The following is a 24,067-nucleotide window of genomic DNA, read 5'->3' on the forward strand; positions in this document are numbered from 1 at the left end:
TCTTTTTATGGTTTTAAAAAAAATGTGAACGCACGTAAAATTCTGCACATATCCGCTTATGGTCCCTCATAGTGTTTATCATTGGTCAGCCAGGTCTTCCTCTTCATTACAAAGCAGCACTGATATCATCTTCAATAAAGGAACCCAGACTTGTGCTGTTGTTGTTGACTTATAGTTCATAAAGGAGCCTATTATTTGAGGGGCACTGAGCACATGTGCAGCGCATAGATGGGCTGTCATGTTGTATCATGCCCACTGATGTAAATTAAAAAAAGGTCTTGACTGCGCCTTGTATTCATGTGTTGGCTATAAAGCAAATGCATGGGTTAGTGTACTGCACATAACTCATAAAGCTTATGTAAGTTCAAGGGTCCATGGTGAACAAAATATTTTTTTTCATACGGTGGCAACATAACACAAATTTCTAATTTGTAACAATTTGTGACCGTCATCTATTACGACCTGCCCTGTGATACGAGTGACCCTGTTTATTCTTTGTTATTCAACATATGAGCCCTCATTTGCATGATTTATATATTTGACTTCCAAGCAAAAAATGTAGACGCGTGCTGTATGACGGTAGTTAACACAACTCACTTCACAACAAGCAGCAGTTTGGTAGACTGTGAACAATTGTTCCCAAAAATAAGTTTCAATATTTTTAATGCCACTCCAGTTGGAGTTTACTGTCAAAGTAAACATCAAACAAAAATAATTACATGTTGTATTTCAAACAAGCACAAAGCTTTGACTTAGGAAATGCCCAAGTAACAAATATTTGAACACAAATGATGCATGAAAACATGTAGAGTCTGACAAGTATTCTTTAGCCTATAAAATAAATGACTGGCTACAGTTAAGAAACTCTTTGTCATTTGTTTCTATGTGACTGTATTTTACTGCTCGCTTGTGGCATTTATTTGTGATACTACAACAGGTTTTTATGAAGTGCAATATCATATAAAGCCATTCTACTTATTTAAATGCATTGGACTTTTTGATTTTTTTTTCTGTGGTGGCTGGAAAACAACTTCATATTCATTTTGATCGAAAAAAAAAGATGATCTGCGACACCATTTCTTTTTGTTTTGAGTAAATTCCAATATAAAAAAGAAGGCGTAAGTGTAAGTGACGCTCACATTTAAAGCAGACTCCACAGGCATGATTTGTAATTTGCGTCAATTTCCCCCAGTAAGGATTATTTTGCTTTCTTTGTTGGATGTTTTACCCTTTGAATTTGTTAACTCCCATACTCTGTTTTATAATCTTCATTAAAATCTACCACCTCTATCAAATCCCTACAATATCCATTTTAAAACTCATCGCCGTCTTATTATAGTACACCGGGACCCCATGTTGACTCTTGGCTCTGTGAAGTGATTTGAAGTAGGAGGGTGATGATATCATCAGTGTCATGACAGTCCATCCATAATCATTTTACATTAATCCCTCTCCTCGTGCACACTTTATCACATCTGGCCTGCAAAATTGAGCAGATACAGTAGATAAAGAAAATCGATAGGAAATTCAAAGACCTCAACCCCCCCCCCCCCCCGCCCCACACACACACACTCTGCGCACAAGCCACTAAAGATTCACGAGTCAGGACCAAGGAGATTATTAAAGCTATCACTGTAAATATATGATATGAGCAGTAATTTATAGGTGCATTAATTTAGAGCCCATACATGGTTCCAACGTGGCCTCTTGCCCAGTATTTGTGGAGGATATGTGGAGATCTAAAGCAAACAGCATTAAGCGAGGAAAGGTGTTGTGTTACCAAACAGCATCTGCCAGAGTGCCTGAATCCAAGACAAACACTACTCAGACAGAAACTATTCTCCTCAGGTTGACTTGAAAAGGCTTTTTTGATATTTTCATTAAAAATGCATTTTCTTGAATATGCCTTCTGGTCTTTTTTCACATCTTCCTTTCCTAAATCTCATTATAGCCGGTGCCTTTAAAAGAAATGAATGTATACGTGAAAACACGTCGCATGGCCAGGAAATTAGGTCAAAAGAATGTTCCCCTTGAAGATTTACATTTTGCCACTTTCCCAGCGTTCGTGCTGTATGAGAAAGCGTGAACCCCATGTGGCCAAACCTAACAGTGCAAGTGATGTAACCACCCGAGCAAAACAGCACTGGTGCAAGACTCTTACCATTAGCAACTGTCTGTTGGCTCCGCTCTAATCCTTACGGAAGTGCAACACGCAACCCTATTCAACATGTCGTCCTTTCTCCGGGCCTCGCCTCCTCTCGGTTTTGAACTGTTTTGTCAATATCCACACAGGGACCTTGCCCTTCGCACCTCATGCGCTGCAGCGCCAGTCATCCGATGGCCGGTGACTTCACAAGCCCCCTGAGAGCGCTCGGCCATCAAACCGTCATATTACAGATGAGGAGTTCACCTTTGATTTTACTGCACGCTGTCACGGTGCTCTGTTGCGCGACGCATTGCCACGCGTCATTACGGATGTCATTGTATTACAACGCCATGATTTAACCGGACTTGTGATTTTTGGTTCATGACTCCGTTTTTGCCTTTGATGTCATGCACAGATATGGTGAAAGGTAAAAAAAAAAGATCTATGTTTCTTCCCATTTTCTTCACAAGTGTCACATTCATTCATATTGAGTTTATTACATAATAGGCCGCTTATTTATATGTATGAACAACAAATAAAATTTTAAACAATAATTATTTTTATGAACAAAATAGATGTTGGCTATTTTTAAAAAAACATAAACATTTTTGTTGAATATATAAAAATACTTTATTGATGTGGCAATTGATCGCAAAGGTTTGCCTCTCACTGTTTTCCAGCACAACAGCAAAATAGAAAAATACAAAACAACCTGGGACCTAATTCCATGCAAAATTGCTTGCTTTACTTTCATTGTGATGTAATGCATTTTATTACAGTACTAGCTATAAAGAGGCTTAGTATTTTGTACAATAAGAGCAGGTGAGTGTGTGCGTGTGGATGTGCGCGTGTGTGTGTGTGTGTGTTGGAAAGATGCTGTGCCAAATCTGTAGGGATGATGAAGAGGCTGTGTCGCCTCAAAAGTTTGGCAAAGGTTGCGTGCTATACGCTGTCGGCTCTTCGCAACAACTTGCAGTGAAAGCAAAATACTGGATCAATGGTGAAGTCGTCTTCAATCTGACTAAAAATGCAATTCCCATGTGAAACATGAAGTCCAGAGAAAAACCTTTTTTAAAAGCACGCTATGCAGAAACGACCTCCTTGCTGCAGGTAAAAAGACTTGCTTGCAACTTTTAGTTCTTTGTCCTTTTCATTCATAGTCAGGTGACGAAACCAACACTCACAGGCCACAGATCTGCACAATCTAATGAGCTCCAACATATTGTGAAAGCTATCCCCAAACATCTCCCTCTGTAATATGTTCACAACATGTTTGCACACTTCTGCAGCCAAATTATTTTAAGATTATTCTTTCACGAAAGGAATCTAATTTGTCTAATTAGTTAGACAATATTGGCTTTAAAACTTGTAGTATGGTGTAGTGCACTTTAACATCAGTGAAAACCACGTTTAATAGACCTATTGTATTTGCTCTCAATAAAATGTGCAGGAGCAACACTCGTGTTTAGCCCAGTGTTTCACCTGGTTGCCTTACAGTTTTGAGGTTTGGTCAGTGTTTTTCCTGACTATCTTTTTTCAAAAAGAATAAACAAACAAATAGATAGATAGATAGATAGATAGATAGATAGATAGATAGATAGATAGATAGATAGATAGATAGATAGATAGATAGATAGATAGATAGATAGATAGATAGATAGATAGATAGATAGATAGATAGATAGATAGATAGATAGATAGATAGATAGATAGATAGATAGATAGATAGATAGATAGATAGATAGATCCCAATCCCCTTACTCTATGATGTTTGCAGATGATGTTGTGATCTGCAGAGAAAGCAGGGAGCGGGCAAGGGAACAATTAGAAAGATGGAGGCACGCACTGTAAAGGAGATGAGTGAAGATTAGCCCAAGTAAAACAGAATATATGTGCATGAATGTGAGGGGCGGAGGAGGAACTGTGCAGCTCCAGGGAGAAGAGATAGTGAAGGTGGACGACTTCAAATACTTGGGGTCAACAATACAGAGCAATGGAGAGTGTGGTCAGGAAATGAAGAAACAGGTCCAAGCGGGGTGGAACAGTTGGCGGAAGGTGCCTGGTGTGTTATGTGACATAAGAGTCTCTGCTTGGATGACAGGCAAAGTTTATAAAACAGTGGTGAGGCCGGCCGTGATGTACGGAATACAGATGGTGGAACTGAAGAAACAACAAGAAGCAGAACTGGAGGTAGCAGAAATGAAGATGCTGAGGTTCTCACCCGGTGTGAACAGGTTGGATAGGATTAGAAACAAACTCATTAGAGGGACAGCCAAAGTTGAATGTTTTGGAGACAAGGTTAGAGAAAAGGTTGATGGATGTTGTGAGGGAGGACATGAGGACAGTGGGTGGGTTCGAGAGGAGTATGCATGAAATAGGCTTAGATAGAAAAAGATGACATGCTGTGGTGACCCCTTGTGGGACAAGCTGAAAGGAAAAGAAGAATAAATAAATAAATAAATAACATGAAAAATAAAAGTAAAATTTAGCTGTTCAAGGAGATAATTGCAAGAGGGAAGAAGCTGGTGGAATGTATGCTAGTTTTAGTTTGCATTGTTCATGGGAAGGAACTGGAAGAACTGGTGACCAGGATGTCGAGTGTCCAAGAGGATTTTTGTCACGTCCCATCGGAACGAGAGTAGAACCCAAATGCAGGACTCGGAAGATGCAAGGTAGTTCAAGGAGACATGTTGATTATATGCAGAGGTAGGGGATCGAGCAGGCAGTCCGGTGCAGCAGCGGTAGTTGGGACGTCGGTTGAAGAGACGAGATGAGCGGACAGGCAGGAGTTGGTACACAGGGGAACAATCAACGCAGGCAGAAGTATCAAAGGAGTCAGGCTTACAAGGTTAGTCGGAGAACGGACGAAGGTCGGTACACACAGGTTCGATCAGGGATACCGGCGCACACGAACATGAAGATCAACGAACTGGCGCCGGCCAGTTGTCATCGCGGTCATATAAATCCACAGCACAATCAGGCTGCATGAGGCTCAGGTGTGCACCTTCCAATCAGCGCACCTGCACGGAAACCCGCACAACTCGTGCTGGAGCGGCAGGATCATGACAATTTTGGATGGTCTTGTCTTAGTTTTGGCAGCGTACAAGTCCTCGAGGGTGGGTAGGGGTGTTACTGACAATGTTTTCAACACTTTTGACTGTCCCTTACAGTTGGAGTTTGCACTTTTTTTTGTAATAGCATCAAACCAGACTGCAATGGAAGTACATAGTACTGACTCGATAACCACTGTGTAGAACTGTCAAAACAGCTCCCGTGGCTAGTCATGGTTCCTCAGAAGCTGGAGGAAGTACATCCATTTTGAGGATGGAGTTGATGTTGATCTACTTCAGGTGCTTCGAGGCTATAATCCCAGGAACGTGAAGGAACTGGAGATTGACTGGCAACCAGTACAGGGTGTGCACCGCTCTTCTCCCAAGCTCAGCTAGCATTGGCTCCACCTCAAGTGCAACCCTTACAAGAGTAAAGTGCATAGAAGATGCCTGTAGATTGTGCAGCAGCAAACAATGGTTTAGCCATTTTGTGTTCATAAGTGTGTTATTGAGCTGAACATTTCCCCTGCTGATTTGGAGTCTGAGACCGAATATGTTGTGCACTGCATCAAGCATGTTTTTTTGCTTAAGAGTGTGCGCCTCTGTGCATATGTCCAGTGCACACTTGCATATGCACAAGCCTGTATGTGTGTCCATAAACAAAACTCCATCTGTGCCTCCACAGCTGAACTGGGATGGCTAGGCCCTCTTTTTCTTCAGTATTGCATATTCTCCTTCTTTCTCCTTCTGGAGTCATCATCTCCATCCACCCACACCACAACGACATCCTCCCTAACGCCTGCTTCTTCCCAGCATCCCCTGTCATGCTTCTTTGGTCACACCTTTCAAATTGAGTTACAGCCCGCAGAGAAAAGTGTGGCACTACAACAATCACATGAGAGGCTTGTGTTGACCACAATGTGTCTTTGTCAGGCCACACACGGCAAAAGAAAAAAAAAACACGTCTCCCTGTCACTTTCTTAACTATCCATTTACACAGCAACAAAAACAGCCTCAAACACCATAAAAAGAAAACTCATGGAAAGATCCGTGTCACTTCTCAAATGTCACCCCTTTCCACATACAGTACTGTAAGTTAGGACCATGAGAAACAATTACTGTACTGTACAAGCAACAAACTTTCATAATTTAACCTTACAGCTTGAAAAACATTGCGATGTTACACTAGTTTATAATAACGATAAAAGTGACTGTCATCACGACAGTGCCGTGAACTCGTCCAGAATACGGATTCCTCAGCCAGGTTGAGTAGCACTAGCACGAGCATCAGTGTTATATTAGTTCTGCTCCTCATTTGCGGTTTTTGCATGTTCTGCCCATGCTTCCTTGGGTTTTGTACAGCACTCTACATGCCCCTCCATTTGGCCAGCGACCGGTCCTGGGTGTACTCCAACAAGTGCAATAGAAATCATGGTATGGACAGATATGCTTTTCTGGTTTTAAACTACTAAGCAATCACGTAAGTCTTAAAAGACGTTAAGAAGATATTTGCTGACAACTTTGCATGATGGTCAGAAAGACCAAGGTTTGCGTTCCAAACTGTCTTCTTCAAAACAACCTTGGAGGTATTTTGCTTTTAACGGTCTATTTGTTTCTTTGGCTTATTTGGCCTCCTTGATTTGACATGATTTGTATCTACCACAGTGGCCTTTAAATACAATGCAATCCAACTCAAGGGGAGCCTATGAGCAATAACAACAAACATCCATCGCATTGTATTAGCAGTTTGTTATTTACAAATACACCAGTCACTGTTTGTTTCTAAGGAACTTATCTTATCTCATCTTATCTTAACTTTTTTGGGGGGGTCTTTCTGTAATGCCCTAAAATGTCACATGCCGGTGTAAAAAACTGGCTTAAAGGAAATTAATCACGAAGAACGTATCTACAAATCAACTGTGAGATATTTGAATGTCGGGGCAGAGCTAATTTTATCCTCGGTTACCAGAAGGGGTGTCCCGATCCGAAATCAGCCAAAATAACAAATATCGGATGATGTCAGTACTCTTACACAAGCAGTCTATTCCAGAGTTCTATCCAGAAGTACCTACACTAAGGCATGTAGAGTTCACCCATCAGAACAGAGGGCTAAGGTGTTAACAAAGTAGCATTGAGTAAAAGTGAAGGTTGGTTGCACAAATGAGTTAATTGCCACTCAACTTGAAGCGCACTCAAAACATCACAGTCTGTGTTATTGATCAGTAAATTCAACAGCTCAAAGCCAACACACAATGTAAAAACACCACTGACGAGCTAATGAAAATTAGCATCAAACTTGCATCACTCATATCTCTCAAAGTAATGAATATTGGTATACAAATGCTATGTGGACAAACACAAACAGGCAAAATAATATGACTATTCTTCATATATTCATATGTTCTTCAAACTGTGAAAAACAAGTTAACAATATTCAATTGTGCTTTTTTCTTCTACTTTCTTCATGTTACAGCTAGAGTGTATCTTGTTGCATGCACCACACTGCCCCTCAGAGGTCAAGATAAGTACACTAAGAACAGCGATCACAGCAACGCGAACACAAAAATGCGAGTACAAGCATCTCGAGCATCACTACATTATTCCTTTCCGCCGTGACTATGTGGAAAAAAATATAGCCTAGATGCATAAAGAAGTTATAAAATGTACTATGTGGAAAACAATATAGGCTAGATGCATAAAGAAGTTATATAATGTATTACCACACGTGGATAAAGCAAGTGCCTTTCCCACCAATATGTGACTTAATCCCACTCACGTATTATATTGTGACTCGTATTAAGTTGTTCCGGGACATGCCTCGTTGTTTTGGCACATCCATGTTTTTGCTCTGGTGAGTGACTCTGAAAAACCTAACAAATGCTGGAAATTGGACGATTACTACTCTCTCAGGTTGTGAAATGGTGATGTACCGGCCACGATCCCTGCACTTCCTGTATATTTTGTGATTTGTTTATGGTTTAAAGAACATGAATTACTTGCGATTTTTTTCCCCATCACCTGTGAATTGTAGGCGTTTATAGTATATTTTTTACACTATGCCATTATAGTAATTTAAGATTGTGTTCATTGACAGGAAGAAAGATCGGTGCATCCAAGCCACGAGGAATATGCATTACTCTCCTCATGTATTGTGTTCATACTCATCACTTTACAACAGTGAAAACTGCTGGAGAGAAAAATTTCTTCCTGACTGTCCTGAATGTTTTTTTTTTCCCATTTGTTTTGTTTTTCCATTATTGGCTCTCCAAACTTTTGTATTTTAACACTACACCCAAGATAGAAAAAAAATTCATCTTGAGGAGATTTCTCACTTATCGTCACCATAGATCATCCTGAATACCCATTGTGGAACCGACATAACATCGCAGCTCAATGCAGCAAAAGTAATAAATAATTCTGAGACGCATTGCTTGTACCAATACTGCAGTATGAACATCTCCGGGCTGTGTTAACCACATTCCTTTTATTGTTTACAATAAGGCATTGCACTGCCTTTCTCATATCTTTTGCCTCTTTCAATGCACTCACGGTCACTCTTGTGTCATCCTGTCTGTGTCCAGGTTCTTCTGGAATGAGCCTGTTTATTTGAAAGTAACTAAAAGGCTGAATATGGTTCAGCATTGACGATAAATGATTTTATTACATCTGCTCAATGGCGAAAGAAAGGCTATCGACCGTTAGGGAAATGACAAAATGAGAAAAATGAAGATGAGCTTCAACAAGAAAAAAGAAATTGCAAAATGCGCCTGTGAGAGAAAACAAAGCGAGTAATCTAGTAAAAGCCGTGACGAGGAAGGTACAGGACGGGCTCACTGTTCTTTCCGCCTAAAGGAGAAGAGAGCAAGAGAACGAGTAAACAGGTGAGAAAAGGATAGCGGGGTCATTAAGTTGCCTAGCCGTGACCATCAGGAACATTAACGCTGTCTGCGCTGCTTTCTTCAAACTGCACTCCTTTCACTTTGAACTCCCCTTTTCTTCTCTGAGCTATCCTGACTCACAGCTTCTGCAGCTATTATGGAACCTGCGCTGGTAATTACACAATCCCCATTTTCTGATGTCACTTCAAAGCAGCGAGTCTTTCGACCAAAGTAAACTGCAAAACTGCGCTACAAAGCCGAGCCTTTAGGATAACTGCAGCCACACATTTGTTTGCTGACGGCCACTAATTCAATTAATATCAAAAGGCTTTCAGTCGACTTGAAAGAAAATAGTCCGAACGCTCCGCCTTTATTTTACATATAAATTCTAATACTTTCGCTCTGAAAAGTTAAGTATAATTTGACACTATTATCTTGGGTTTAGGGCGGAACAGCGGAGCAGCTGTAGAGCGTTGGCCTCACATTTCTGAGGACCAGGGTTCAAATCCGGCCTCGCCTGTGTGGAGTTCACAAGTTCTCCCTGTGCCTGTGTTGGTTTTCTGTCTGTCTTTATGTGCACTGCGATTGGGTCGCAACCAGTTCAGGGTGTACCCCGCCTCCTGCCTGATGACAGCTGGGATAGGCCCCAGCACTCCAACAACCCTTGTGAGGATAAGTAGGTCGGAAAATGGATGGATGAATGTTGGGTTTAAAGGATGTGCTACATTTTTTTTTGTTTTTGTTTAATTGATCAAACAGTAACACCTGCCTCAAAATGGATTAACTCCCCAAATTCATACAAACACATCTTTCTTAACATTTTTAAGGGGATTGCCAACTCATGAAAATGAAATGTACTATGCTGTGTCTCTCCTAAAAGGTCTGCGTCATGCACAGGGAGCTCTTGATGACAAAGGAAGTTGGAACATCCGAGTAAATAATTGTGACAGCTTGCACAACAAACGCTGACAAATGTAAAACTCAACGGCACAGGAGTTCTTCAGTGAGCCTCCAAGGCTTGCAAGTCTGCAGATGAATCTTGTTTAATGAACTGATTTACATTATCGTTCTTTCATTGTCTTGAAAGAGACAACCTGAGGTGCCACGGAATGTTGTTTGCGTAGTTTACTGCGGCTATCACACATCTAACCATCTAGATCAGACACAAAACTGCTTCCTGGGTGTTTTGAGGCGTACTCTTCACGTAGTAAAGGGGCTGCACACATACTAATAAACAGGCTGAATTTGAGTCGCTTGACTGATAATCCTGTGGTGCAGAATGTGTTAAGGTTGATTTTTCCTCCCTGATTTGCTTGGAAAATAGCCAGGACCCACAATCAAAAATATTAAAACTATTCAATGTTTCCAATTGTAAATCTTTTTATGTGTGGTCAACACAAATGTCAACCAAGCCAGACTACGACTGTGACATCTAATAGCACGATACCCATTTAGGAAGCAATGTAACACCTCGGACAGAAATTGAGGAACAAATTTTTGTGTCAGGTGTTTGCGTGTGTTACATGTCTCCCAAGGCATTCATTACAATAAAAACTACAAGTCACATTTTAAAAGTAAGTTGAAATGTTAGAATAAACCCCCCCCCCCCCCCCAAAAAAAAACAGATGAAGTCATTTCTGTCAAGTGAAAACTGCTGTGCACAAAACAAGATAACAAAGACTGGACTCAGGCGTGATTTGCCCAGAGGTGGATAGAGTAGCCAAATATTGAACAAAGCCAAAGTGTGTGTATACTGTTGCTTGAGAATAATATGACTTAAGTAAAAGTAAAAAGTAGACCTCAAGAAATGGCAATAACCTATGGGGTACCTCAAAGGTTAGTTCTTGGACCCCTCCTGTTCGCCCTGTATATGGGTCTTATTCTTCAGAACTTTAATTTTGACTATCAGAGCTATGGGCACAGTAATGTTTACCAGCTTCTCCAGATGACTACAGTTCAATTGAGATGTTGTGTCACTGTCTTCAACTAACCACAAAAAAACTGACAGTTGTTTTTGGAAATGAAGAAAAAAGGATTGCTGTTAGTAAATGCCTGGACTCACTATCTTTAAAAAACAAAGACCAAGTCCGAAAACTCGGTGTTCTGATAGATTCCGACCTGACTTTCAACAGTCACATCAAATCAATTACTAAAACTGCCTTTTACCAGCTGAAGAACATATCCAATGCTTGCATGTGTCAAATAGATAAGGAGAAGCTCATCCATGCTTCTTTCTCAAGTAAACTTGACTATTCTAATGGTCTTCTGACTGGGCTTCCTCAAAAGACCATTAAACATCTCCAGCTTATTCAGAATGCTGCAGCTTGGATTCTGACCAGAAAAAACTACTCAAGTAATAAGTAACTTGTAACTTCTGATTTATCTTTTAAATCATGAGCATGAATGTCTAATAAAACAAAAATACCAGAATAAAATATGAATATGCCAATACAGATATTGTTGAACAATATCCATCCATCTAATCCATATTCTGATCTGGAGAACAATCCCGGCTGTAGTTGGGCAGGAGGATGGCTACACCCTGAACTGGTTGCCAGTCAATCACAGTGCACGTGAAGACAGACAACAGTCACAGTCACAATCACACCTAGGGGCAATTTAGAGTCTCCAATTAATGCATGTTTTTGGGATGTGGGAGGAAATCGGAGTGTTCAGAGAAAACCCACAAAGGCACATTTGGAACATGCAAATTGTTGAACAACATACTAAAACAGATAAAATTATGAAAAAAAAGATCTTTGTAAAATAACAAATTAAGGCAAATTTATATATATATATATATAATAAAAAAAATCAAATGAAGTAATCAACCAGGTGAATAAAATAAAAATACATCAATCAAAAAGTATTAATTTTACCTAGAATTTGAACACCTCAACTTTGTGTATTTCTTTGAGTGGGGAGGCGAAAATAAATTTGAATCCGATTGACTTGGACTTCACGTTTACCTTTCTGCCTTCACGGCCAAGTCATAATTGCAAAAAAGATGTTCTGTTTGACTGGTCTTTTACCTGGATAAATAAAGTTGAAATAAATCTGGTTGCACAAGGTTGCAGTCCCTCCTATAGCTGACTTGTGGCTGTGTGTGAAGTATGCTTCATTAGAACTAATGTGACAAGTAAAATTTGTGAGTAATGAGTAATGTTGCACATTCCTCACCACCTTTGGGTTTGGTCCACATCAGATCAAGTGTGACCCAAAAAGAACCACGCTATACGAGTGCAAAGAACACAGAGAAATAACTATAAAACTGCTTTTTTTGTGAGAGTTGTTTTTTTGTTTTTACAACTTTTCTCCACCGGCAACTGTGAAGAAACTCCTGGCACTTGAGATTTTCATGTCGATCCCAGCTGGTATAAACAACATGGAAGGCAGCAGACATCTACTTTTTTTGGGAGAGTTTGAGCCACGCAATGCATCACAAAAGCTTTCCAATTAGGTTGTGATTTTATTCATCTTTTTTTTAAATGAGAAAATGATAAAAATGCCCATGCTATGTGTGCCAGGACCAAATGTGTGATTCAGTGTGGACACAACCTTAGGGTACATTTGAGTGAAAAGGACAGTTCTATTCTCTGCTCTGTAACACAGACCCCACCATTTTTTGCATTAAAAATAAATTAAATCTAACATCCGGTTTTTCAGTAATTGGCCATCCACAGAGAAAAACAAAGCGCAAATTAAAATCGTTTAACCGGGAAAGCCTTTAAAATAGTATTTCCAATCTTTGGGACTCCTTTGCATTTTGGAATTGTTGTATAAAATGATGGGAAAATTAATACAATATTTAAAAAAGGGGCCATTGTAAAATGTTTGCATGATAGTGAAAGGCAGTATTGGACCTTGGCATACCGTTTTGGAAGTACTACTGCAATGTGTTTCTGCTGGTTGCAAAAGTGACTCAATTTACTCGGGAAGTGTTATCAAAGTTGTGTTGAGAAAGACAAATGCAACAACAGCGCACTTTCCCAAATTATCCTTTTTGATGATGATAGTAGTGTCATTTTCATGAACTTCCACTTTGAGACCCCAAGCTGTTGGGTAGTGAAACCTCAAATTTCACCGTTTTGTACTTTTAGGGGTTCAAAATTTTGTACATGGCTTGTTAGCTTTATAATCAAGCAGAAGCAGATTGGTGCACATATAAAAAAATGCGAACATCATCAAATTCCCACAAATAAGCAAATGACGTTCGACATCCATCTCTCTGTTTTTCACGTCTCTGACAGATACGGCGGGGCTTTAAAAATACTTGTGTCAAACTCCACAGTGTTCGCGCGTGTGAAGTTGAAGGCCGTCCTGAGACACTTCTCTTGATGGAAAAGTTTCAACGTGGCAGCAAGAAAAAAGAAATGGGCCACGGCTCCCACAGGAGCCCCTTCCTCTCACCAGAGCTGAGTCTGCCCCTGAATTTAATTAGATTCCGATATCAAGCGTTTTCCATCCTATGCTTCCATTCCTCTTCAACCTGCGTGAAATTGCATGTTACTATCTCTTATTTATTCACACTCATTTGCTTATTGTTTCTTACGGAAGCCTTCATTTGCGTCTTTGCAGCTCGGCTGCTTCCGATATGAAGCTCTACTTCAACTCCCTCACCGCTCCGGCCCACCTCCACTGCAGATCAACTCGTTTGCTGGTCAGGGGGAAGCTATAGATTTTTTTTTCTTCCCCCCGACCCCACCCGTCGCCCAATGACAGCACGGTGAGGTGCTATGAGGGCTGGGTGCTAATGAGCTGACTCTGCAATGCTGGGGAGATGCTGTATAACACAGGAGGAGTGAGCCAATGGAGCAGGCGGAGACTCAGAGGGGCCATTATGACCATGCAGCACAGGGGTTAGAGGGATGAAGAAGGGAGCGAACGAGGCATTTTGGCTCTGAAAGGTAGTTCCATTTTACGTGGCTCATCTTTTCAAATGACAGCTCCAAATGTCACTCTCGACTCCATTCCTTCCTCATTTACCCGCTCCGTGTCTGCTAATTGCAATTCAAAAGGGGGATCTTATTTGTCGACGCTGCACCATATACTATATGACCAATAAAGGAGCCCATAAAGGTGCTTACAACAGGGTAATGCATGTCGTATTCTATTGTTTTATATGCTACTTATGTGAAGCCCTTTTAAATCAATTATATGGTCATATCCAACCAAAATGTGAACGCTATAAATACTTGACACAATGTTTCTTTCCAAGGCCAGCATATGTACACGTCAGGGAAACGTGTTGTGCAACATGCCATTCAAATATTCATAAAGCATAAACCTGAACAGCAATGCATGAGTGTATAAGACGAATAAATCAGCACGTGTGCGTTTTTATTTTCACACTTATTAATGCTGAGTGTGCATGGAAGGAGTGGAACAATGTTGTAGTACACTCACACGCGTGGGTGACCGAGAAGCTGTTGGACGACTCCAGGTTGTCCACGTTGTAGTTCAGGTGGAACGGCTTCTCGGTGGTGTTTTGGTTGGTGTTGTAGAGTTGTACCGCGAACCTGAAGGCGCTGTGCTCCTGCACGGTGGAGCGCATGAAGAGACCCCCTGCAAGTGGGAACACCGCGATCACACCACGCGCCTCACTTTGAGCTCTTCAAAAGACAATTATTAGGCATGGAACTCAACATTACGTGGTATCATTGCCTTTTTGGAGCACTTGCACTCGCTTCACTAGCTTCTTTCTTTTTTTTTAATTCACATGCATCTTAACGTGCTTTGTTTTAATCCCAAGAAACAATTCTCCAGGGGGCTGCAGCATTTTACACACTAACTTAGTCTTATCTCCCCCGCGCACATCCTCCTGCTAAATAACGTTGACAGTGCTCCGGTTGCGCGCACAATTCACAGATCAAGTGCCGCTGCAAATCACTTACCGATATTAATCTGATTAGGAAATCCCGCGAATGATGTGTCGAAGAGCCACAGTAGCAGCAGCAGCAGCAGCAGCGGCAGCGAGCTTTGTGCCATTTTCCCCACCTACAACCTCTGTGTTCAACTCCTCCGGAAGAAGGTGGGCAAATGCATATGTTCGCGAGGTTGATGATGGGAATCCAGCAGAGAGATGATCGCTCACAGCGCACCAATAAGGTTCATTGAGGTGCACTAGAGAGAATGAGCGACGGAGAGAGGAAGGGAGGGAGGGAGGGAGGGATGGAGGAGAGAGCGAGAGAGCGAGAGAGAGAGAGAGAGAAAGAGAGAGAGAATGTTGGTAAAACTTGATCTGACATTAAATTCAAAGGCACCAAGCTGCTACTTTGCAGTAACCCTCACCCTTGTCTGTATTGGACGACCAATTATCAGCCGGCTGCGTGCTTGCGCAATCGTTCGAGTTGCACGCTGCAGCAAGGTCCACTTTTTTTTTTTTTTTTTTTCCTAGTGAGGGTGATCTTATAGCGTTAGTTTGCATCATTTATAGTGTCCATCCATTTTGTGTAGCCCTTGTCCTCGTTTGGATCATGAGCTGGAGCTTATCCCAGCTGACTTTGAGAGAGAGGGAGAGTGCATTTGTCCAGATTCTGTCATAGACCATTTAGGCTACACATTGGTACCAAGAAAACGACCACAGTCGAAAATCCAATTTGTTGGTTATGAGTGTTATTTTTTTCAAGTGATGAAAATGACTTGCAGAAGACTAAAAATAAAGCTTTAACTCACAGGGGCAACATCTCATGGACAGAGTTGCTCTATTTATTTTGTTGAACAGTGTCCATATTTAATAGGTCATTTGTTCCTAGGCAGAAACCAATAGAAGACATCAAATCTGACCCTTGGGAGGACAAAAATAAAATTGTATATGCTAGTGAATTGCAAATGGAAAACTAGGGCCAGCATGTATTCATGAAGTCAGTCCAACACAGATTCATGAATTATAGTATAAAAACAACACCAAAACGATTGGAAGCTGTATTAAAATGTATCTTTTGTAATTTTTTTTAAGTGACTCCAACTGAAGGCGACACGTTACTTGTGTGTTTTGACATACTTATGATTCTGATTTGTCCTGGCTCAATTACTTCCAACTGTACCTACTACTGTTTGGTTTTGCTTGCATGTATTGGTGATGGCAGATCAAATGTTATAACCTGCGTTAATGACATTAAACCTTTAACATCACATGAAGACAGCAGTTCAACAAGGTATGCAGTAAACTAAGATTTATAAATGCCTGTTTTTTTTTTTAACAACACTCATGTTATCCTTATATTTAGCTTTACCAAGAGGCACACAAAGCTAGACAACCCAACCTATGAAAGTAGGCTGAAAAACAAATCATGTAAAAAAAAAAAAAAAAACACACACACACACACACACACATCAATTCGCTCTTAAAGCAATACAGAGTTGAAGAGATGTATTTTTTGCCAATGTGGCCACTATGTCTGCCACAAACTCACTGATGAGTAAAGCAAGTCTATTTTTTAAAATGTGCTAAATTTGAAGGCTGCTTGGTTATTTTTCCTTACAATTGCACTGCAGTATTGACAGCAACAAGAAAAGGACATACAGAAGGAGTAAAAACTGCTAAAGTGTACGAGTTACGCATGCCTTAGCACCAAAGTTTCAATTCTCAGTCACCCAATCAGAGACTGCGTGACGGTAAACCCTTTCAAAAAATACAGGTCTCCTCTCAAATAGATGACACAGTTCAAATAGATGCCTGCAGTTGTATTTTCTTCCTTCTCCGCATGCTCTTCTGTAAGAACTGACAGCATGACCCATCTCTTCTTTTTATTTATTTTACGTTGTACCAGTTTTCTAAAGAATCATCATCCTTGTGAACAATAAAGGGATATTGAGTCAATTCATCACCCTTGGTGATGTGGTTTCAAAAAATACTTTTGTAGTTTTGGAGTGCTTTTTTTTCCTCACTGAAGAATGTGCTAACAGTTACTAGAGAGTCTATCTAGGGAATCTCTATCCTTAAAAGGTACATTAGTGTAGATGTACATTGAGAGACAGACATTGAGCACTACTTGACCCTTATTTGTGTAGTCCTGGTGAGCATCCTTAAATAATATCCGCACAACATTAAAAAAAAAAAAAAAAAAAAACAGGCTGTGCGTTAATGGCAGAACTAAATAAAAAAAAAAAAGTCAAGTACAAATGTGAAGTGACCCGATGATCATTAAGGGGGCATTTAATTTCCAAAAGAGGTCAAAGTTGACATCCACCCCCTATCTACAGTGACATCACATCCACAGATTCTACACCAGGATGACAGGACATCACATTTGTGACCTTAGTGGGCGATTCATTATGACCTGTGTCAAATCATGGACTTTCGATGGCTGTAGTCATATGTTTCCTCACAACATTGAGGACATTGATGCGTCAGTGTTAGTTTGTGGTTTGGGTTAAAAAATAAATAAATAAAGAAAGAAAGAAAGAAAGAAAGGACAATGTTTGAAACTATCAATTTAAAGTCTCATATAGCTAAGAGAAGTAGAAATGAATGGGTTATTTTAGTGAGTGCTCGGCCTCTGTGTGAGCAGGCTAATAAGGAAGCATTTCAAAAAAGCGTTTAAGGAATTAGACCTATTAGGCGGTCTGAGTAATTGAGATAAGACAGATGCAACTGAGATTTGAAAATGGGTGATTGCGCAACATTTTCAGCAATTAAGAAAATCCCGGGCACGCTGCATTATCATCTCGATTCGACCACTGCACAAATCCTATTTGGAACTGAAAGTGAATGTGCATATGTATGCGTATGTATATCTATCTATATGTTATGTATACACACAAACACACACACACAGAGTGAGAGTGAGAATGAGAGTGAGAGTGAGAGTGAGAGTGAGAGCTTTCAACAGAGCAGCCTCTAATTCATTCAAAGTTTAAGTTTCAGTTGCGATTAGTTTGTTTTGTTATCATTGGAATGTAATAATGGTGGGCAGGCTGGTGCATTGCAGTAAAGCAGATTTAATCCCTGGCTCCAAAATCATTCAGCTCCATAAAACCCATTTGGCAGAAGGCTTGTAGTAGCATCGGTGACTCCAACCAGTTGGGCAGAGCCAGTTGGAAGTGCATAGTGGTGAGTCTGTGCTCACTGCACACCCTCCAGTCAAAGGTCCTCGATTAGATCACCGGAACAGCCTCGAGCGAAACCATACAAAATAATCATCATTATTGCCATCATCCAAAAGGGTATTAAGTACAGGGATTTTCACAGTCAGGGTCATAGTGTAGATGGAGCACATGCTATCTCACTGAGGGGCTGCTGTGCCTCAGTAGAGATTTGAACCAATGACCGAAGGGTCACTGGTTCAAATTCCGGCTCCTACAACCTGCTGTTCTTGGGCGGATACGGCACCCTAATTTGCTCCCAATGGACCTGGCAGCACCTTCCACGGAGTCAGCTGCCCATTGGCGTATGAATGTGTGTGTGTGTGTGTGTGTGTGTGAATGTGAGGCTTTGTAAAGCACTTTGGGCACTGTGGTGGTGTAGATAAAGTGCTCTATAAGTGTTGTCCATTTACCAGTTAAGGTGAGAGTAGGAGTACGGCCTGGATAGATCATGTGACAAAAATAGAGCAGATTCAGTACAATCCTGGCATCCAGTGATTTGTCAGCAGCGCCAGGTGTTTGGGTAAATACAGCAGTCTGTCACAGATTACTTTGAGGCTTTAAAACTAATAGGCTACAACACATTAAGGCCGTATGTCTTTAATCAGCAATGATGAGTCCAGGATAGCGCAACTCATTTCTGTGGATCATCCCAATTTTGGGCAAATAGGGGAAATACATAGGCGTCAATGCAAATGGGGTGGAATCTCTAAGGTCCAACAACCCATTCGAGGACAGGTCAACCTTGGATTTTCGGGAGAAAGAAGTAACACTGTACACCAACCAGGCCTAAACCGTTGTCATCATAACACCTTTCTGAACTGGGCACATGACAATTTTCACTTACCTTGGTGGCAATATTCATTCTGTTGAGTGCTCTCAACAGATGCCCGAGCCAAGCGCAGGGAGCACCCTCGTCCTCCTCTTTCCACTTCCAGGGGAGCCCGGCCGTGGTCATCACCTCTCTCGCTCAGGTGGCTTGGGGTCCCCTGCTGACGTCAGGCACGTGGTGGCTGCGCTCTAATTTCCAGAAGTAGAGCATTCCACAATACTGGAACCCGAATAGACAATGTGCTAGAACGTGCGTGCTTCTTTTTAGCTGACTGAGTCACCAAAGACCAGCATGTTGCTAACATAGGTATCGGGATGGAACACTGACTCAACAAGATAGGAAGGTGCTAAGCCATATACTATTTTGTGATGAAGTAAGAAAATCTTCAAATTACATCCCAAATAAGCCGGGAGCCTGCTGATATTTTCATATTGTCGGCTACAAAAATGGATAGAAAATTTGTTGTCTTGTGCCAGCCATCAAGTCTGAAAAACCATAAGGGTAAGTTTTTTTTCAGTTATTATTAGCTTTTTTTTTGTCACTTCGTTTTGTTTTGTTCATGCAGGAAATGTCAGCTCAGTCACTATTATCCTGTCAGAATTCTGCAAGCAGCAAAGCTGTCGAGTGCTTTTTTTTAAATTTAGTACAAGTACAATGTAAATAACTATCCATCCATCCATTTATACTCTTTGCCGCTTATCCTCACAACAGTCGCGGGAGTGCTGGAGCCTATCCCAGCTAACTTCAGGCAGGAGATGGGTTACACCCTGAAATGGTTACCAATCAATCAGAGGGCAGATAGAGACAAACAACAGTCACATTCAAAATCACACCAAAGGGTAATTTAAGGGGAAGTCTCCAATCAATGCATGTTTTTGAGATGTGGGAGGAAACTAGAGTGTCTGGAGAAAACCCACGCAGGCACATGGAGAACATGCAAACTCCACACACAGGCGCGGCTGAGATTTAAGCCCCAGTCTTCAGAACTGTGAGGGCAACGATCTCACCAGTTGCGCCACCGGGGTGCCTGTAAATGACTAAAAAAGTGAAAATAGTTTGTGTGCAGGGAAGTTTTTTTCTTTGTTTGTTGTGCCAAGTTATTATAACTGGTATTTTATATAAGCGGCAGTATTATATTTGTTTGTTTATTTTTCATAACTCAGCACTACTCACCTGACCTCGTACTTCTACTTTTACCAGAGTATTTGGTAATTCTGCTTAAACACTGACTGTGAATACTTTTGGCACCTCTGCTGACGAGTAGTTGCAACCCTGACTAAGCCCTCCGAACAGCAGCTCACGCGTCGCTCTGCCCCCGGCAGTTGCCGGCGAAGATTCTCTGGCATTCAGGTGCTTAATCGATGTGGTAAAGCACTGCTCTCACGCATATAACTCTTCCCAGTTTTAAATTTAATAACAAGTGACAGCCCTGGAGTCTTACTTTCTAGAATCCGAGTCCATTAATTCCCTTACAGTAACTTCTGATGTATATTCTTTTCTTACATGCTTTTTCTCTTAAGGCTCCTTGTTTAGGCTGGTCGTTATTGTGGTGTGAATGTATAAGAAAGCTGTTGTGCTCACTAAGAAAAGGCTTTTTAAGATACATTGACCACTCCCGTGGCAACATGCAATGGAGTTGGTTGGAATGTTAAAGTTTTTCCCAAAAACGTTGCTTCAATTCTCAATTGTATGACCAACTTCAGAAGTTCAACTCCACAGCAATGTATGCTCTATGCCTGAGTAGAATGTATAACATCCCTGATTTCCAAGTTTATAATTTAGGTCACCTTTAAGTCTCTTTTTTCCGGCATCATTTAGTGTTCGATCTGACATGGAATCCTCCCTCCCCTGCTGAGGAAGTCAATTCAATAATCATAGATATGGTCTTTGCTGATGAAAGAGAGTGAATTATTTCAGTGCAAAGGATGCCGTTAACAAAGCATTATGCAGCTCAAAAGCCTGTGATTTTTAAGGAGCTATTCCAAGAGTCAGTCAGTCTTGGCCAGATGTTGGAGCTTGATAAGAGATTTCCAATGAGCTCTTCCTTATTCTGTCAGAGCATCTTGATGTCGAAGGTACTGTTGGAAGGCATTGGTCTGTGGAACCAGAAAGTCACTTAACATTGCAGAATAGCACAGATGTAAAGACGCAATAAATCTGGGTAAGTAAAACATTACACTGTGTACAAAAATTCTCTAGTGAGGTAAACCGTGTTAAAAATTGGCTGTGAGGAAGGTGCAACATTAGGCCAAGGTTGACTGACACAGTTCAAGGGAAAAGATCGCTACAGACAGCAATTTCCCACTCTTAATACTGTAGTGTGTTAAAAAAAAAAAAAAAAAAAAAAAGCATTTGCCTCCCAGCAAACACAGTTTGGCCAGAATGTGACGGAGGCCATGTTATCAGCTGCACAGGCTGACACACTTCACTCTCTTTGCCTCTGGCTTTGCACGGTCACAAACATGGTACCACAGCAGTCCGTGCAACGTGGCATGAAGACATCTTCCCCACATGAGCTTTGTGCTCCACAAAGGGGGAGGATGCCTTGTGCACCCGTGAGCGACATTACACACGCACACCGCCATGCAAGGTATCTCACTTTTTCTTTTTTTAGAGATTCATTTCATTATAGGATCATCCATATAGCCATTTTCTTTGCTGCTTATCCTCACAAGGGTCGTGGGGAGTGCTGGAGCCTATCCCAGGTGTGAACGGGCAGGAGGTGGGGTACACCCTGAACTGGTTGCCAGCCAATCCCAAGGCACATAGAGACAAACGGTCACACTCAGAATCACACCTAGGGGCAATTTAGAGTGTTTTCATTTTTTTTCATCACTCCCAATGTTGCACTGAGGGTTATTGAATATGGCAAACTGTCTCATTTGTGCTGGACTGATACTTCTGATCATACGTTTATATCAGGTAAGCATATTTTTATATCCAATCATCACTTTTGATCAGAGCTTTTATGTGGATTACATTTACAATGAGTGTAGTCATCTGTTGGTGGATTTTTGATGACGTTTGTCTATCAATTATCTGGTACCTGTAGCTCATCTCTCCATTTACATGACAGCCTTATGGAGTACCTCTGTATACGGGGACATACAGTATACCCACAACTGCATAATCTAATCTTTTATATCTACAATAAAAGTACCAGTATCCCATTTCACACCATGACACGCATCAAAACTCCAAGGGAGGGAAAAACAAATGGAATTGGGTCACATGAAACATTTAATGTAAATGTAGCTTTAGTCATCTTGGACCAGAAAATTAGAGTTTCAAGAAAGCAGCAGCAACAACAGTGATGTAAAATTGCCCCTTCCCATTGGCCCTATTGTGTGTCATTGCCATAATAAGAGAAGGATGTTTCTCATTGCCTGCATGCCTAATTAGGAGGAAAACAAACTGGATGCTACGGATAACGGAAAAGGTGAGGCAATATACCATTAATAGCAAGTGATCCTTTTAAATAATTACACGTGTTGACTGTGTTGTATTAAGCACTCCCATGATAGATGTTCCAGTTATTATGAGCTCTTATGAAAATAATGCTAATGTAAAAGAAAGATGCATCTTAAATATCATGATATATATGGAGGAAATCACAAGAGTTTAAGTTTATTCCCCCACTGCTACATTTGTTTTCGTAGCAGCAAACATGAGGAACATTAAGGGTACATAAATTGCAGTGACTAATGAAGACAACAAACAGCCCTGTTGGTAGATTGAGGAAAATATAAATATTCATCACGTAGCTACGTTTAGTGCATGGCATTATCCTAATTGTATTTCCTTTTGTTTTCAAAAATTCTGGCTGCATGAGAGCACTGTCCAAGGTCAGGTATTACATCATAATAAATGTTAAACATTCTGCAGATAGCTTCTTAGTAATGCACTCCACATCCTTGCAGTTATAATGAAACATTCAGTGGCTAGGAGAATGAATATTGTATGTCATTAATAGATCAAAGAATGAGGTGGTCAGGAGATTGCATATTTGCTATGGCGTGTCATTCTATAGGCTATGTAGCTGCTATTTGTAAAGCCTATCACACTCACTTCATCATCTCATTGTACGTCACTTTTCCGATACTTGAGATTTATTTCCTAAAGTTAAAGTAGCACCACTTTTCTTCTTTGTTCATTTATTGCAGAAAAAATGCAAATAACACTATAATATGCTAGAGGACTTCAAGAATCCATGAGTTTAGGGAATGTTGCACAGTCAATCAATGCAAAATTGGATTTGCAACAAAATGCCAAGTCAGCTTTTTCTGTGCATTTATTTCATGGTTAAAAACTGTAATCAAGCTAATGTGGTAGTCTCAGCAGAATAGTTGTAGCTACAAAAGTTGGGGGGTGGGGGGGGGGGGGGCATTGCTGTGAGTGAGTCCAGAGCATTATCATCCATGATACTGACGAGAAATCTTGTTTGTACAGAAATGAGGGTGAAGCAATGAAGAACCAACATCTTGGGATATGACATGAAATGTAAATTCTCTACATATTGATACCCATTTGCATATTCCCACATAGTGTGCTGTCAGCGGCAGCAGTGGGAGGTAGAGGATGGCTAAGAGCAGTCGCTGTTTGTTCACTTTGACAAACTGATAGAACAGAAATGTTGAGAGGACGTTTGCAACGCTGGCAGTAACCTTTAAAACATCGCCTTCAGCATTCACAGCAATATTATTTGTAATAATCGCTGTCCAAATATTCAGAATGTTTCAATGCCAGTGTGGTGCAGTGCAGAAATAATGATGAACGTCCAGTAGCTCGACTTTCCACAGTTGGTGTGACACTACTATTTGATGAAAGTGCCTCTGCTGGTTGCAGCTCAGTTTTGAATTCCAATTAATCTTAAATTGTTTCAAGACCTAATTAATGAACAGCACATTTTGTACAGTTGACCACATTCTGAAAAATTAACCAATCGATAAACCGAATTGCATGCCCATCTCTCATCAGCATCAAAGTAATTACAGGCCAGTAGTAGTGTTTTCTTCTCACAAGTGAATGGCACAGGCCTTGTCTCCTTGCATGCAAGATATAAATTATACATTAA

The 24,067-nt window shown here is 40.8% G+C and overlaps 1 protein-coding gene across 1 annotated transcript in view; it reads right to left on the reverse strand.

The window, feature by feature from the left end:
- Window positions 1-15,065, reverse strand: part of LOC133508861 (glutamate receptor 3-like) — a 108,029-nt gene extending 92,964 nt beyond the window's left edge. The window contains exons 1-2 of the mRNA XM_061835364.1: window positions 14,969-15,065; window positions 14,481-14,639 (exon numbers count right to left, since the gene is read on the reverse strand). Of these exons, the coding sequence (XP_061691348.1) occupies window positions 14,481-14,639; window positions 14,969-15,062 (253 nt within the window). The 5' untranslated portion in view covers window positions 15,063-15,065. The remainder of the gene's footprint in view (window positions 1-14,480; window positions 14,640-14,968) is intronic.
- Window positions 15,066-24,067: the final 9,002 nt, after the last annotated feature.

This window comes from Syngnathoides biaculeatus, chromosome 11 (genome assembly GCF_019802595.1).
Source record: "Syngnathoides biaculeatus isolate LvHL_M chromosome 11, ASM1980259v1, whole genome shotgun sequence".
NCBI lineage: Eukaryota > Metazoa > Chordata > Actinopteri > Syngnathiformes > Syngnathidae > Syngnathoides > Syngnathoides biaculeatus.